General features: G+C 37.6%; 1 protein-coding gene across 1 annotated transcript in view; it reads left to right on the plus strand.

Moving 5' to 3' along the window:
• Window positions 1-14874, plus strand: part of LOC137399848 (glucosamine 6-phosphate N-acetyltransferase-like) — a 32473-nt gene extending 17599 nt beyond the window's left edge. Inside the window, exon 4 of the mRNA XM_068086086.1 lies at window positions 13831-14874. Within this exon, the coding sequence (XP_067942187.1) occupies window positions 13831-13972 (142 nt within the window). The 3' untranslated portion in view covers window positions 13973-14874. The remainder of the gene's footprint in view (window positions 1-13830) is intronic.
• Window positions 14875-15388: the final 514 nt, after the last annotated feature.

The following is a 15388-nucleotide window of genomic DNA, read 5'->3' on the forward strand; positions in this document are numbered from 1 at the left end:
TATCTCTATTATCCTAGATCTCTCTAAACATTCCTAAATTCCGTTCCTAAAAAGCTAGGTTACGTCACGTATTTATGGGCGGAGCTTGTTGTGCCGATCGTGTTGTTTTCGAGACCGATATTCAAACGCTGTAAAAACACCTTCAATAGGTACTCTGAAGGTTAGTGGACAAATCTTTATTTTGAGTACAAAATCGGAATCAGCATACGTCTGATTTACCTAGTAAATACGATAAAAGTTGTACATGGCATATATGGTTTAAACAAAACCTCATAGGTCTGCTCTCTGAACATTCTAGTGTCAATGTTTCATCTATCTACCCAGCCTCCAACCTGCTCAGTTTAGTTGGACAGCTGCTTTAATAGTTATCTTGTTTTTATTGGTTTTATGTTGGTCACGCTGCAGTTTATCCATCCTTATAAGTAACTCGTAATGAAGTTTTGATGATTAGTTAGCGTGGGCTGTTGGACACAAGTTAATCAGAATAAGTTGTACGCGTACCCTTAATCTATTTACCAGAGCTGATGGGTTTCAATCAAATGTTTTGTTCATCTGGACAGATCTAGGGATACGTAGTACAAATAGCAAGGCTGTCACACAAATATAGGAGCATCACAAATAGCTACTTAATCGCTATTTTCCCACAAGTCAGCGGGACTGGCTATCATCCATGTTAGAATCATAGTATTCAAATACTTTTTGGAGTTGTCCACCCTGGCAGAGAGTTTAAGCTTATTGCCTCAAAAACTGGTGTGGCTCTGAAGTGCCATTCGATTTCTCAATTATAATGTTGCCCTTGTATATTATCTTACTGTTATCAGATCTCCTTTTGATGATTGACTTTTTATTATGAACAAATAAGCTAGTAGCGCTAATTTAACTAAATGAAAGTTTGCATTTTTATGGCTTTCATATTCGTATAAACAGATTTCTAACCGTTGAATAGCAAATATTTTTATTTATTCGCCAAAAAGATGGTGACTTTAGGTTTGCCTGAGTTTGACAATCACATGGTGATACAAATTTGTCACATTTTAGGTAAAGTGTAGCCAATTTGCAGTTCATACTAAAAAGACTTCTGTTTATCTTGTTTGTTTGCTTTTTTAGGTCATAGATCTCCTTATTGTAGTATCAAACTCTTCTCACATCAATTTTAATATTGTTAAGATGTTAGCTGTAGCAAATGATTAAAAGACTGTCTTTACCGCAGTCTTTAAAAATGTGTGTTCTTTTTTTCACCTTAGATGATATGTTCAAGGTCAAAAATTCTTATTGCTGAATTTTATCCGTCTACTGTGATACATAATAGTGATAAAGTCCAATTACATTGCATTAGATAATAAGCAAGTCATGACATCAACAGTTCTACATTGATAACAGTCGAGCTTTAGAGAGAAGATGAAAAGTACAGGGAGTCCCCTGGTTACGACACCTTCAACTTACATGGTTTCGAGGTTATGAATATTCCCTTGAAATTATCTAAAATAATATATACAGCAGTTCCAACTTAGCATTGTAAGTGGCATGAACAATTGCGAATGATCTAGTTTCCAGCATGTGAGTGATGAGCACGCTTTGTTGCTCTGGTGGAGAAGGAAGGTGTTATCAGTATGTCGTTCAGTTTCAGTGATATGTTATTTTGGTTGTGCGTGTTTGTTCTCTCCCTTGTTTCTCCCTTCCTCCCCCCCCCTCCCCCTCTTCTCTCTCTCACTCTCTTTTGCTCTCACGCCTCGTCTCTCACTCTCTCTTCCCTTTTCTCGCACTTCTCTCTCACCCCTCTCTCGCCCATATCTCCCCACTCTCTTCCCTTTGCAAAATAATTTATTGGAAGTACTCCGACATACTTGAAAATTTGAGTTATACCGTGTCAGAAAACGAATAAATGTTGGAAGTCGAGCACCCTATGTGGTTAAAAATATTCCTGGCTATAAATAAGCAGACATAAACTTGAATTTCATGTATAGTTTAACATATATAACTTGCAAGTTTAAAATTAGGTAGTTCAGGATGGGATGCGCAGTAACATGCTAGAACAGACCTGAGTTTGCATATATGGATGGGAGATCAGTAATCACGGATGAACTAGAAAATGCAGATTGGTTTGAAAGAGTACAAAATAAAATACATGAAACAGAGAGCTTTCCGTAGACAGACAACTTATCTTCTCACGTCGTTTGGTGAACACAGCGGATGTATATTCATGAAGAATTACAGTGGGGTTCTAGCTTATTAAAGCCTGGTTCCCATATCGATTGCGAGACTCCGACGGTAGCTTGCGCAGCAAAACGCTTGCGACGCTAATCTCTGCGACTTCTGTTCACATATACTGCTGCATCGCTAAACATTCGCATAATCACATAAAATGTTCGCTTGCCATGCCGTTTCGATAATGGTGACCTTTACCTGTACAGTGCATTTCGGGAAGGTTTTGCCTGCAGCTTTTCGCGAAATTTGAACAACGCTAAACTCTTGCGTTGGCCGTCGGCAGCTATTAGCGTTACTCGGCGTGTAGGTTCACATTTCGCCGCAATAGCCTGCGGTGCTGTTGTCGGTGCTTTGCAATGTATATGGGAACCAGGCTTTAACCGCCTCGGCGACTACTTCTCCGCAGTTGCATCGAAGTGTGTTACGAAATTTTTAAAGCTTGCTTTAATCACGCATGATCCACTGAAGTAAAGGCTTGTGTAACATGTCCTAGATGTCATTGAATTCTTACATAATACCCTTTCATATTAACCTACTATAACCTACTATTTCTCAAATCTCTGCATTATTATTGTGTACACTTTTCAAAGAGCTCGTTTTTCTATCCGTTTTGTTTTTCTATCCGTCTATCCCTTTAGAGCTTTCAGCGAAAGTTTGAGTATTTGGACACGGGTGATAAGAAAAAGTATGGAATAAGATGAACTTATTCTGATAAGCTGAGCAAAACAATGAGTACCACAATATTCTCAGCCAAGGTAGTGTCGGCTGGATCCCCCATTTGACTTATTAACACGAATATAGCGCTATTCTCTGTGGTTCTAGCTTACATTCATTTCAACAGTTTTTTAAACTTTTGCAACCAAGAGAAGGCTTATTTTACTTTTTCTAAGTTTTAGTTCTCGCAGCCATTTATGTTGATGGGTAGTATATCAGAAGTGTTTGGAGTTGAACCAGTGGTTTTTGATGCGAACTTTGGTGCTGGTAGTAAGTCATTTGAAGCTGTCGATTCAGGGGTTATATAGTGTCAGTGAATCTATTTACCATAATTTCAAATTTTTACTTATCCTTCTAACATATGTTTGCTGTCGTGTAGAAAGACCTCATGCAGTTGTGCGCTGTGAACACAAGTCTTACTAACGTATAGAGGATTTCATTACTTGTTAGAATTGATAGAACTACGCTGCCAGTGACACCGACCTTGCTTGTTATTGAATACTCAATGCTGACCTTTCCGTATAATGGCAGCTCAGCAATTGACTGCAATATGAGTGTGACACGGCAGCGAAAACAATCAGCTTCGTACGATTGAGTCGCATTGAGGAGTTCTCTGCAAACTAGAGTCAACCTTGTTGACCGCCTTCATTGTTGAAGTTGGGCGTTTAATCAGTTTGGCTAATTCCTCACTCTATAATTCAGGAGTTCTGCTGCATACATGCAAATATAATTTATTTCTCATAAAGTTAGCCCTTGCTGATATCAAGTTATTGGAACCAGTGCTAATGACCTCTGTTAGAATGCCAGTTTATATGCTGAGAGAAATTTTATGGTAGGTTTTTTCTAAATATTTATCATGGCAAGCATTTGATAGATGGGTATGTCTAAATTCTATATTATGTCATACATGTACACTACGTGCTGAATGCTGTATCACATGATTGTTTGAAAGACAATAGTCACTTTTAGGCCCCTCACACTATCACTCAAATCAACGTTTAGCTGTGCGATGGACTGCAAGGATTAGCTGCTTTTTACGTTATCATCAATGATCAACACTATGTTTCCATGATGCGCAGTGCTTCGATGCAGCCACCTCCGAAGTCGAGGGGATTGTAAGTTTACATGCTGCGCAGTGGTTTTCAGCAAATTAGCCAGAGAAGAGAAATTGTATGAATCGAATCGCTGGATGGGATACATGGAATCGATCATGGATACCGAACGTCGGAAACGGTCTTTTATGCTTTTGTCATCATTATACTTTTATTTACAGTACACATTCACAATGTTTTACAAACCTTAACACAATTTTTACAAAAATATATTTTAATAAATATTTATTTAAGTAATGTATATTATTCAAATGTTACTTTAGGAATTGCCACCTACGGTATCTTTCGAAAAGTGTTGGTATCGATAACAAAGTCCAGGAAAGTAATCACCTCATCATCCTCGTAGGAGCAGACCATAATTAAATTTAGGTGAAAAAATATCTGATGAATTGCAAAAACAAGATAAGCAGGATAACTTTTGTACTAGTTTATGGCTCTCAACGAATCTGTCTCCACGGCATGAGAGCTATGCTCAGCCACTGCGCAATTGCTGTTTCCTTGCTGCGAATTTATATTGGCTTCGCATTGATCAGTGTGCAGTGATTTCAGCGCGAAGACGCCGTTTCCATGATTCGGAGAGAGCGCAACTTCGAAGTACTGCGCATTATGGAAACATAGTGAAAGTGTACACACTGAACGATTAGCTGTAGGTGATCGCTAACCTACAACCAATTAGAAATTACGAAATTGCATTAGTGATATCGCAGGTCCTTTTGTTATCTTTTAATTATCTGATTATGCAATTCATCAGGAGTAGTTTTTTGCCATGCTTGAGAATATGAATTAACATCTATCTTCACAACTGTTGAAATTGGATCCGATGCGGTCGACAAACAGCCAATCGAAATGCTAACAGTTACGATCATCTGTGTCAAAGTTCAACATGTTGAAAGTCTATCGCATCGTCGCTAGCAACGATTACGATGGCCGATCATCGCAAAATGACATCATAGTAGCCCATCGTTGCGGTCAATCGCACAGTTAATCGTCGATTTGAGCGATAGTGTTTCCTGGCCTTTAGAATGTAGGCTGCAAAGTCAGGAAAAGACCAGCCTATACTACTTTGATACATTTTTCTCTCGCTTCTTATTGGCTCAATTCTCCAGTATTTGTTCCTATTCCTAGTTTTACAGCAAAGGCACATGCGGCAAGTAAGCGTTAAGTCATGCCTACTCACATACACACAAATATTTTATGTGGCTACACACCTCAGCACAACTAAACGTTGTTTTATGTTTACAAATAGATCAACCAATGGGAATTGGTCTGTTATGTCTGACTATGACATCAACCAATGGGAATTGGTCTGTTATGCGAAGACTATGACATCAACCAATGGGAATTGGTCTGTTATGCGAAGACTATGACATCATTGCTAGATTTTCTTCTGCCGTAATAAAGCATCATCAGCATATTATTATCAGCATGATATGGACCATCAACAATTTGTGATAGCAATAACCTTTGTAAAGCTATTTGCATGGTCGTCTTTTTGCTCAAGAAAAAATTCCAAGCAGTAATGATTAAATATCGCTGTACCAAAGTGCTGTTAGTTCTTTACGTGAATTCATAGAAAAAATAGTTTTTTACTAATTAAATTCTATAAAGAACTATTTGAAAGGTTTGAGAAACGGTTAAAATTTACACTAGTAGCCTTATGTATCTGCTGCGGATGAGACCATCCTTTCCATATATAAACAGTTGTTTGTGTTGCCTGCTGGGCAAAAGTGAATCGAATCGTAAGTAAAGCCAGCTCGTACTAAAATGGATAACATAAAACAAGATTATTTCAACTTATCACAGTTGTGTCTGTTTTTATCTCTACCAACATAGACCAACTTGTTCATTTCAATACGATACCTCAACAACGCGTTGGTTACGAAAATAATGCATTTTGTTTGATGTATGCTGCGAGACCTTCAGGTGCTTCTGGGTTTCATACACTGGAACCATGACATGTGTCAATATAATTGTTCTTGTGTATTCTCTCTACTACGGTGCTTTTGCAGTGGGTTATACATATGACATACAGATTCTAATGGCGTACCCATTAACAATTGTGTAAAATTTGCAGTAGTTTTTGCTTTGATTACGGTACACAAGGTGACCAAGTCATGCCTGTCGATGTATCGTTAAAACTATATGACGAGACCTTTATAAATAATGTTTGTATGCGAGACTATAGCCTAACTAAATAAGTACACTGTAACATGCATTTGGTATCTGCTGAAAATGTTTTTATTGGAATCATTTGCTGGTCATTGATGAAGTAGTCGCTGCGTTAGTTACAGATTGAAAGCAGCATCTAGATGATAACACTTGGTTCATATGTCTACTTAGGCCATGTTATCATTTGTACCTCTCTGGGTGCATTTGGTTAGGCCTATCCTAAAGCTGGGTGCTCCGTCTCTCTTCGTAATTTCCGGGTACACTGGCTTATCACAGTTGCCTTTCAAATTTCTGATGCTTACTTTCCTGGGATTATAATTGGATGGATACTTTTCAGGTTAGGCTTTGTTGCCATGGGAGCCGTCAGAAATTAAAACTCGGTACCCGGGATTAAAGTTTTTCAACATCTTGAGAAAGAAAGCCTTTTGCAGTAGAAAATTACTTCTGGCATTCGAACTACCACTGTGGAACGTCTTTAAATTTCATCTTTGCTTCTCCCACTTAAGTTCACATTTAAGGTCTGGCCACACGTAACGAATTATTTGCTCAATCTGACCGAATTCACGAATTTCACAGAATTCACAGATTTATTCGGCCGAATATCACAGAATCGTCTGAGCTGTGCATGCACACCGAATTCGTCAACAAAACGCTTTTAATTGGTTAACCAATTTTTCTAGCGAGCACGATTCTAGTAGCTTTGACAAGTGGTATAGTCCAAGACATCTACGACGACACACAATAAAAGTATCACCGCGATATGACTTGATACATACGATGCAACTGCCTATATGCGCTATTGTTGGTTCTCTCGCATTAGTTCACCATGGCAGGAACTTCTCATCGTGAATCCAGTATTTTCTTTTAGATGTTTTAGAAGCTAAAATTGTTTCTTTTTCAATAATAATAATTTCTTTTTATGCATCAAAAGCTCCGTCGCAAAAACAGTCGCCATCTCTAGCGCATATACGCATTTGCATATATACCACTTGTCAAAGCTACTAGAATCGTGCTCGCTAGAAAAATTGGTTAGCCAATTAAAAGCGTTTCGTTGACGAATTCGGTGTGCATGCACAGCTCAGACGATTCTGTGATATTCGGCCGAATAAATCTGTGAATTCTGTGAAATTCGTTAATTCGGTCAGATTGAACGAATAATTTGTTACGTGTGGCCGGACCTTTAGTCATGGAAGGAGCAGAATTCCATGAAGCTGCAAGTCTTCAGTATATTTAGAGTAACAATTTAACGATTGTGTTTGTGAAGTCGGTTAATGTAGCCTACAATTGGTGTTAATATGTCAACTGGCCTTTTAACATATTAACATAATAATTAGTTTTCACTTTTCAGGGTTTAGCTATTGAGGATCTCGCGTTTGTTAGGTGGATCCATCGATGCTTCTATTGTACTTATGAAAGGCTCTTCATACAAAATTTTAGGTCAACGAAACACTTCAGAAAAATTTTGGCTTTTATTAAGAAAGAAATTTCTGGATATGAAAGGCGAATAGTACAAAATACAGGCAAACTCGGATAACTCAAACTTCACGCGGCCGACCGAAAGTGTTCGAGTTATCAGAGCGTTCAAGTTATCAGAACACTGTCACAAGTGCAGGTATTTATTAGAAGATACATGTACATATACAAACTATATATAAATAAAACGCATAGATGGCTTGTTGCAAATTAAAAGGCTTCTCATGTAAAGTTTAAAAAATTTTGTAACAAAGTATAGATACTATTCTATCACTTGAGATTTGTTTGTTTCAGGTGATGTGACTGCCAGGGCGTTTTCAGATTAAATATTGCAAAACTTGATCGCTTTTGAAACGCTCAGAAAAAAAGACAGAGGTATTTTTCTTTTGAGCGTTTTAACCAAGATTCTAGTTTGCTTATTTTGATTAAGTTTATCTGATGGTTATGTCACTTTTTCTTGCTTTTGAAGGGCCATCGCAAAGCGGATGTTTGGTTTGATTTTTTCAAACCTTTAAAAAAGTCTTTAACAAAAATATTTTGCCGATGTTAGTAATAACGTCGCCTAAGAACTACTAAAAGTCGATGTTCATCTCTATAACAACTGTCTCGGTAGCCATTGGGCAAAAAACTGTTCGAGTTAATGATGTTAAGGTCGGATTATCTAAAGCAGTTTATCATTGTGTGGAACAAACCAAACAAATCCGTTCGAGTTAACCGTGTGTTCGAGCTATCCGAAAGTGAGTTATTCGAGTTTGACTGTATATGTACGTGCTGCTCCTCAAACTTTCAGAGTCGACTGAACGTAAACATTAATTCAGGAGTACCAACTCCCTCAACTCCTCTGTCGAAAACAAGAAGTTTTCGACTGAGAAGTGAGGGAGTTGAGGGAGTGGGGACGATGCAACACAGCAGCATCAGAGAAGTTCAGTGAAGATGGAAAAGGCGGTAGGCCTAGCAGTTTTTCCGACAGACCAAATAAAATGCATTTGAAGAGAATTTTATGAGGATTTTTTCTTATAAACGATTCACACAAAAAATTGTTAACTAGTCGGGTTATCACTCAAGATGATGTTTGCCTTGCATATTTTCAAGAGATTGTTAAAAGCCGACAAAAGCAGACTACTTTGTATCGGCTCCTTACAAAATGTCAGGCAGAAAGCAATACTGAGAGCGAAACTGAGTCAAAGAAGGCGAAAGGTTAAATGATAGCAGTTGGAACAAGAGAAAATTATAATAAAAAAAGGAACAAAAAACCACAGAAAACCTTCTTCTTTACATTATGTTCCACTCTCCTGGTTATGTTACTGTGTAGCAGTTTAATTCTAACACGCAGTTGTTACAGGTTTTGTGGGAGATAACTCCAAGTTCATGGCCACATGTATGACTAATTTAATGCTCATCCGCTATTCAATGATAAATTACACCTCTAGGAGGCTTCCAGGGAATTGGAAAGCCCCCTTTGTAGCGATGATAGCCGTTAGTTCAGAATTCCCCTCTTAGGTTAGGCTTTCGCTAAGTCACGTTGGGTGGATTAAATCTATTATGCATCTTTCTATACCTCTCTTATGCATTGCTTGCCCAGTATTGATAGCTAAAAGCTGTCATAAATAAGCCTCTCTTTTGACGGATTTACAACTGGTTAACAAGCAAACAAATGCATTTGCGCTAGTCAGCTGTTCTTTGCTCCTATGTTGTATACGCAAACTCATTTGCCTGTATAACAATCGATAAGATTGGCTGCAAGGTCTTTGGCCCAGGGCATGCTCGCTTTAAACTTTGTCCGCATTCGGCTTGCGTTTCACTGATTGTCTTATTAGTTTATGTAAAGGGAAGTTTATGTATGTAGATTCTGGCTTATCTTATAGTCATAAGATGGTAAAGTGATCACATTCAGGGGATAACGTGCCTCCGTATTGGTGCATTCGTATGGATGTCAAATTAGAGATGCAAGCATGTAGAAATATTATACGTAGTATTGGCAAAATAGGCAGACTGGCAAGTCTTCTGGTTATTATTGAATACTGGTATGTAAGTTCACAAAGTCACTTGGTTAACAACCCCAACAACGATCATCAATATCCCTGGGAGACAGCATCACCTGCTATTGAAGGCCTTCGGATGTTATCGAGTCATCTCAGTTTAGTTCATCGCTAGCGTATAGTTCTCAGAATCATTTGCAAAATGCTGTTAACATTCCCTATAAGCAATTCTTAGCAAGATTTTATGCTATACAGTTGACACTTGTCTCATACATACATACACATACAGTCGACCCCTGTGTCATACATACATATACAGTCTACCCCTGTCTCATACATATACAGTCGACCCCTGTCTCATACATACATATACAGTCTACCCCTGTCTCATACATATACAGTCGACCCCTGTCTCATACATACATATAGGCCTACAGTCGACCCCTGTCTCATACATATACGGTCAACCTCTGATCATACATACATATACAGTCAACCCCTGTCTCATACGTACATATAGGCATACAGTCGACCCCTTTCTCATACATATACAGTCAACCTCCGTACATACATATACAATCGACCCCTGCCTCATATGTACATATAGGCCTACAGTCGACCCCTGTCTATGACATCCTACATATAGGCCTACAGTTAACCCTTGCTTCGAATTTCACTTACTGAAACCTAATTTATTTAACAATGTCTGGTGTCTGAATGATTGCCCGATGCAGCTGTGTTTGTCCAATGAACGACAACTTTGACCGATAGGTAGTTCCCATGACGCGTGCGCGTGACTTTCATGTTAGAGTATCGAACTGTAATTTTTGTTTATTATTGTTACCGCGGTTCTTATTATGATGTACCCTGTTGCAGGTATAACCATATTTCACTCTGTATACTGTCTACGCGTGTGCATGTTGTACCCTACTGCAGGTATAACTATATTTTATTCTTACATGTATACCGTGTACGCATATCGTACCATATTGTAGTATAGGAGTTTAGGAGACACCATAAGCTGTTCAATGTTCAATACAGTACTGATAGGGTGATAGGTGGGAGGATTGAACACCCTAATTGCCTGGCTTAGGTTTGACAGTTCGACTAAGGGTGATATTGACACTGATTTTTCGATGCAGGTTTGTTGTCAAGAAAGATTAGAGAAAAATGTACATTGGATGACTTCTTGCGACCCGGGCCAGTGGCCATAGGATCACATAATGTTTGGCGCATCTGCTTTCAAATTAATATAGCCAAAGCAGTACCTCAAGAATTTTAACCACATCAAGTTTTGCCGATTTTAATCTTGAAACATCCTGGCAGTCAGATCACCTCAAGCATCAAAAACAATCGTAAAAGATAGAAAAATACCGATACTTTGATAAAATCTACTCAAATCTTGTGTAAATTCATGTTTAAGGCTTGCCAACAAATACCGATAATATGCAGTCAATGCACAGCGCAGACATTTGTTGTAGTCATACCCAACAACCAATGCTACGACATGGCATTCCACGTTGAATGCCTTGATGTTACTGCACAATATTTATTATCATTATTGAGGCATCGTCAGGGTATTTGTTATCTAAATAACATTTGTGCAGCTATAGGTATTGATATGTGTAATGTTGTAATGAAAATCAGACAAGTATCAGACTAAATTGAATTAAAATATAAGTTGAGGTTTTATTGCCTATAGAATCATTTGGTGTGCTTTTTAAACAGTTCCAATTTATGGTAGTCTTAACATATTTGTCGAAAATCAGACTATATTTGTCTATGAATAAATAGTTGTTTGATTGATCAGAACCCCTGTCATTATTGTTTGAAAGCAAACCTCATAAAAAATCAAATAAAATGAAAAAAATGGACTTTATACTGTGTTTGTAAAAAATCAACTTTTTCGGTCATTACAGATGCATCGGTTCTGTCCCTACCAACCTTTGAACAACCGTGTTTATTTAGAAACGACATATCGACAACATTTTGGCCGACGCAAACTGTGTATTTTGTCGTTGTGTATCCCATTTTATGAGGTCCCCGTTTTTTAATAACATTAAGTTTGTGCTGGCCACACGTTGGCTGATACAGCTTTATATACAAGGTTATTCTTAACATAAGTTTTCCATCTTTATTAGACATGGAAAATTTATCACTATTCTCGACTTGATGTTCCCATTACTTTTCAGTATGCATGTATGCACAGTGCTAAAAGAGTAGGTCTGTGAATCGTGAGCAATGAAAAGGTGTTATAAACATACTCTGACCCACTGCATCTAGCGCTAATGCTACAGAAAGCATGGCACAAAACATCCAGCAATGTGGCGAACATTTTTGGCGGTGGGAAGGCAACTCCACTGGATGTTTATCGCTCAGTTTGGATTTGGTAAATAGGCGTTCACCGTTTGAGCTACGCCCACTCAATTATTTGTTTATTTCTGTGATGGGGTGGCATAAATGTCGGTTTTCATCCATTAAATAAGTGTTTATACTGAAGATAGCTTCACCATACTGCAGAGACCGATTGCCTGTCAATTGGTGCACAGTTGCTGCAATGTATGATTTGTTTACAGGCGCAAACAGTTTGAAAGCATCTGCTATATCTGCAGTCGCAAATGCCACATTTACATCACTTTATTTTTATTCATAAATTTTCGCAAAAATCTAAAGGAGTAGCTATAAAAGGTCATTGCTTTGGGCATTTTTTTCAGTAATTGGAGATCTGGTCCATTCATGACATAGTGAGATTTAATATTCTTTTTTCTGAAAATGTTTATATATTGTTGCTTTCTCATTGGTTACAGATGAACTTACATAAAATGTTCTTAGATTTTATCAAGAAAGTATCAGTATTTTTTCTATCATTTAAGATTGTTCTGGATATTGGAGGGGATCTGACTGTCAAGATGTTTCAAGATTAATATCAACAAAACTTGTTGGCAGTTGAAACCCTCAGAAGAAAAATGTACTAAATGGCGTTACTAGTTGCTCAGCTGCCTGTCTCTCTCTTTCTCTTTCGTTGTTGATATCCGCTATCGAGCTCAAGTTACAGCGTTACAGGTCTTTATTCTCTCAGTCTCTTTGCCGAACTGCAACTATAGACGTCATAAGCACCCTTTCGCTTGAATCCGAGCGTTTTAACCCCAATCAAGTTTTGTAGATTTTAATCTTGAAGCATTCTGGCAGTCAGATAACCTCAAATATCAAAAACAACTGCATATGATAGAAAAAATATCAACACTTTCTGATGAAATATACTAAAATTTTGTGTATGTTCGCCTTTAATCCTGCTGTCAACGAGGCCATATTTTTTCTTTGTCACAATTACTGGCAATGATAGTGGCATCGATTTGACTATCTGCTTTGTTTAGATGAAAGGGAAAGCTGACTTAGAGCTAATACATTGTAAACAATAGCTATCACTTGTCAAATGTCGATAACCATAATGAGATATTATGAGCAGCTGTGTTGTGTGTTCAAGTTGTTCTCACTAAAATGTAGCATCATGTAATATTTATCAGTCATGGCGCATGGGTTCATTTGACGCCTCTACTCAAATGAGTCTTTTGCCAAAAGTCTAAACAAAAAATAACGACTTTTTCTCAGTTTTATATGGCCAACTGCACAAGGATTTCCACTTATACTTACATGTGCTTTAAACACATCCAGTGCTTGGGACAGCTTTGAAAAGCTTCTGTACTATAATGATTTGCTTGTGATCTCATGTTAGTCCCAGTTATTACTGTTACATTATTGAGTAAAACGGCTATTGTGTTGATCAGAACGAGTTAACTTTGGAAAGGAAAACGATGTGCATTCAACTTTTTATATATACTTATTATCTGAACATAACGCATTGATATCTGGTTAGTAATTGTAATTGTAACCCAAGTACCATTTTACTACGTCTGTACCTCGGCAGCTATTGCTCTCGAGTAAAAAATCGTATTTGTTATTTCGAGTCAGCGCACTCTGACCATCCTAACCAAGTAGTAACCTCAGATGCCCGCGCTGAGGATGGTGATTTCACTATGCGTCACATGTCAAAATATCGCGTGCAAATGATGACCCTTTTAATACCATTGCGCAGGACTTGTTTTGAAAATCTTTGTTACCTTCCTACTTATTTGCAAGGCTGTATTAGTACTATTACTAGTTGTTGATTGTGATTGCAGCATCGTGCTGACAGGCAAGAAGCTAGCGAGAAAACTTGGCTGTTACAAGCTGACTCTGGATTGCTCTACGGAAAAGATACCTTTTTACGAAAAGTTTGGATTGAGGAACGATGAATGTAACTTCATGGTAATAAGATTCTAGTCAAACATCACTTCCATATCTATGGTCATGATGTAGTCCCACCAAAGAGATTTCTCAACATACTATTTATGCAGACAGTTTATATTACTCATAGTAAATCGGGAAATTATATACAGTCAAGTTGGTGTAAGCCTAAGAGCCATTGCCTTATAAGGTTTACAGCACTCTAGCGCGCTGAGCTGTCATTGAAAGACTGTTAATAGGCCTTATCACTAGTTTTAATCATGCGTCACGCTGGTTACACACCACTGCAATTTATAATGTGGGGTGACATAAGCTCTTTCGATATATATGTTTACATTGGTCAGCTGATGGTGATGTTATCACTCATAACACTGCTGAGAAGAAAAGAAATTTACCAAACCACTTTTTATCTCTATTAGTGTTTTAAATGTACTATTTTTGAGATGATGCTTTTATTCTTGTATCTTGTTTGTGTGTCGATTTCTTACTTATGCAATGAGTCAGTGCAGCTGGTCAGTTTCTTAAATTTTTCTATTTATGCCAAACTATGAAACATTCTGAATCAAATGGTGATTTGCTTGTCAGATCTGTTGAATCACTGTTCTTTTGTTTGATGTGTTTCTGGTAGCTAAGGTCATGTTATTGTTTGATGAACATAATTATCGACTAGCGCCATTTGAAGAGAGAGAATGTAGCCGCTTTTATCTACCAATATCAATCTCATCCTCCCATTTCTCTTTCTATTATATTTTGGATTTTCCTCATACGGTATCAGTTTAGAAAGGCATACTTATGTTCCATAAGCCTACCATGTGTTTTGTAGAAGGCATACCCATGTTCCGTAAGCCTACCATGTGTTTTCTGGAAGGCATATCTATGTTCCATCAGCCTACCATGTGTTTTGTGGACGCTGTTTTGGTAAATACAGGTATAGTCAAACCCTAGTCATGGTCGATCATCTTAAAATATACAAAGTTTTCAAAGTAGAATTTCAGCAAGTGTTTTGTTCTGTACTAATAGTAATTGGAAATAACTGTCATGTGAAATTTGTCAAACTATCACAGTTTAGCGAGTGAAGGTAGCGATGGTGAAAATTGAAAAGAGTAAGATATATCAAATAATATAAAACAAAAAAGATAAAACAAATAATACGTCATCCAAGTTGGTTGAAACTGCATGGAGTCTAAACAGACAAGGTACACTCTGTATCACTATCTCAACCTCTGCTCACTAGTTGCCAAGCCTATAATTTTATTCACATGGCTTCAAGGCAAAGCAACAATAGAAACCTCTTGTTTGTCTGATTACTTATCTATTATTGAATTTTTACATAACTATAATAACTGACATAGCTTTTACATAACTGACATAGCTTTTTTTGCAGTAAATGAACTTTTGTTTTTGTTGACTGTCTACCTGGGCTCTGCACCTTGACTAGCTATGCTATTGTCC

The sequence above is a fragment of the Watersipora subatra genome, chromosome 7 (genome assembly GCF_963576615.1).
Source record: "Watersipora subatra chromosome 7, tzWatSuba1.1, whole genome shotgun sequence".
NCBI lineage: Eukaryota > Metazoa > Bryozoa > Gymnolaemata > Cheilostomatida > Watersiporidae > Watersipora > Watersipora subatra.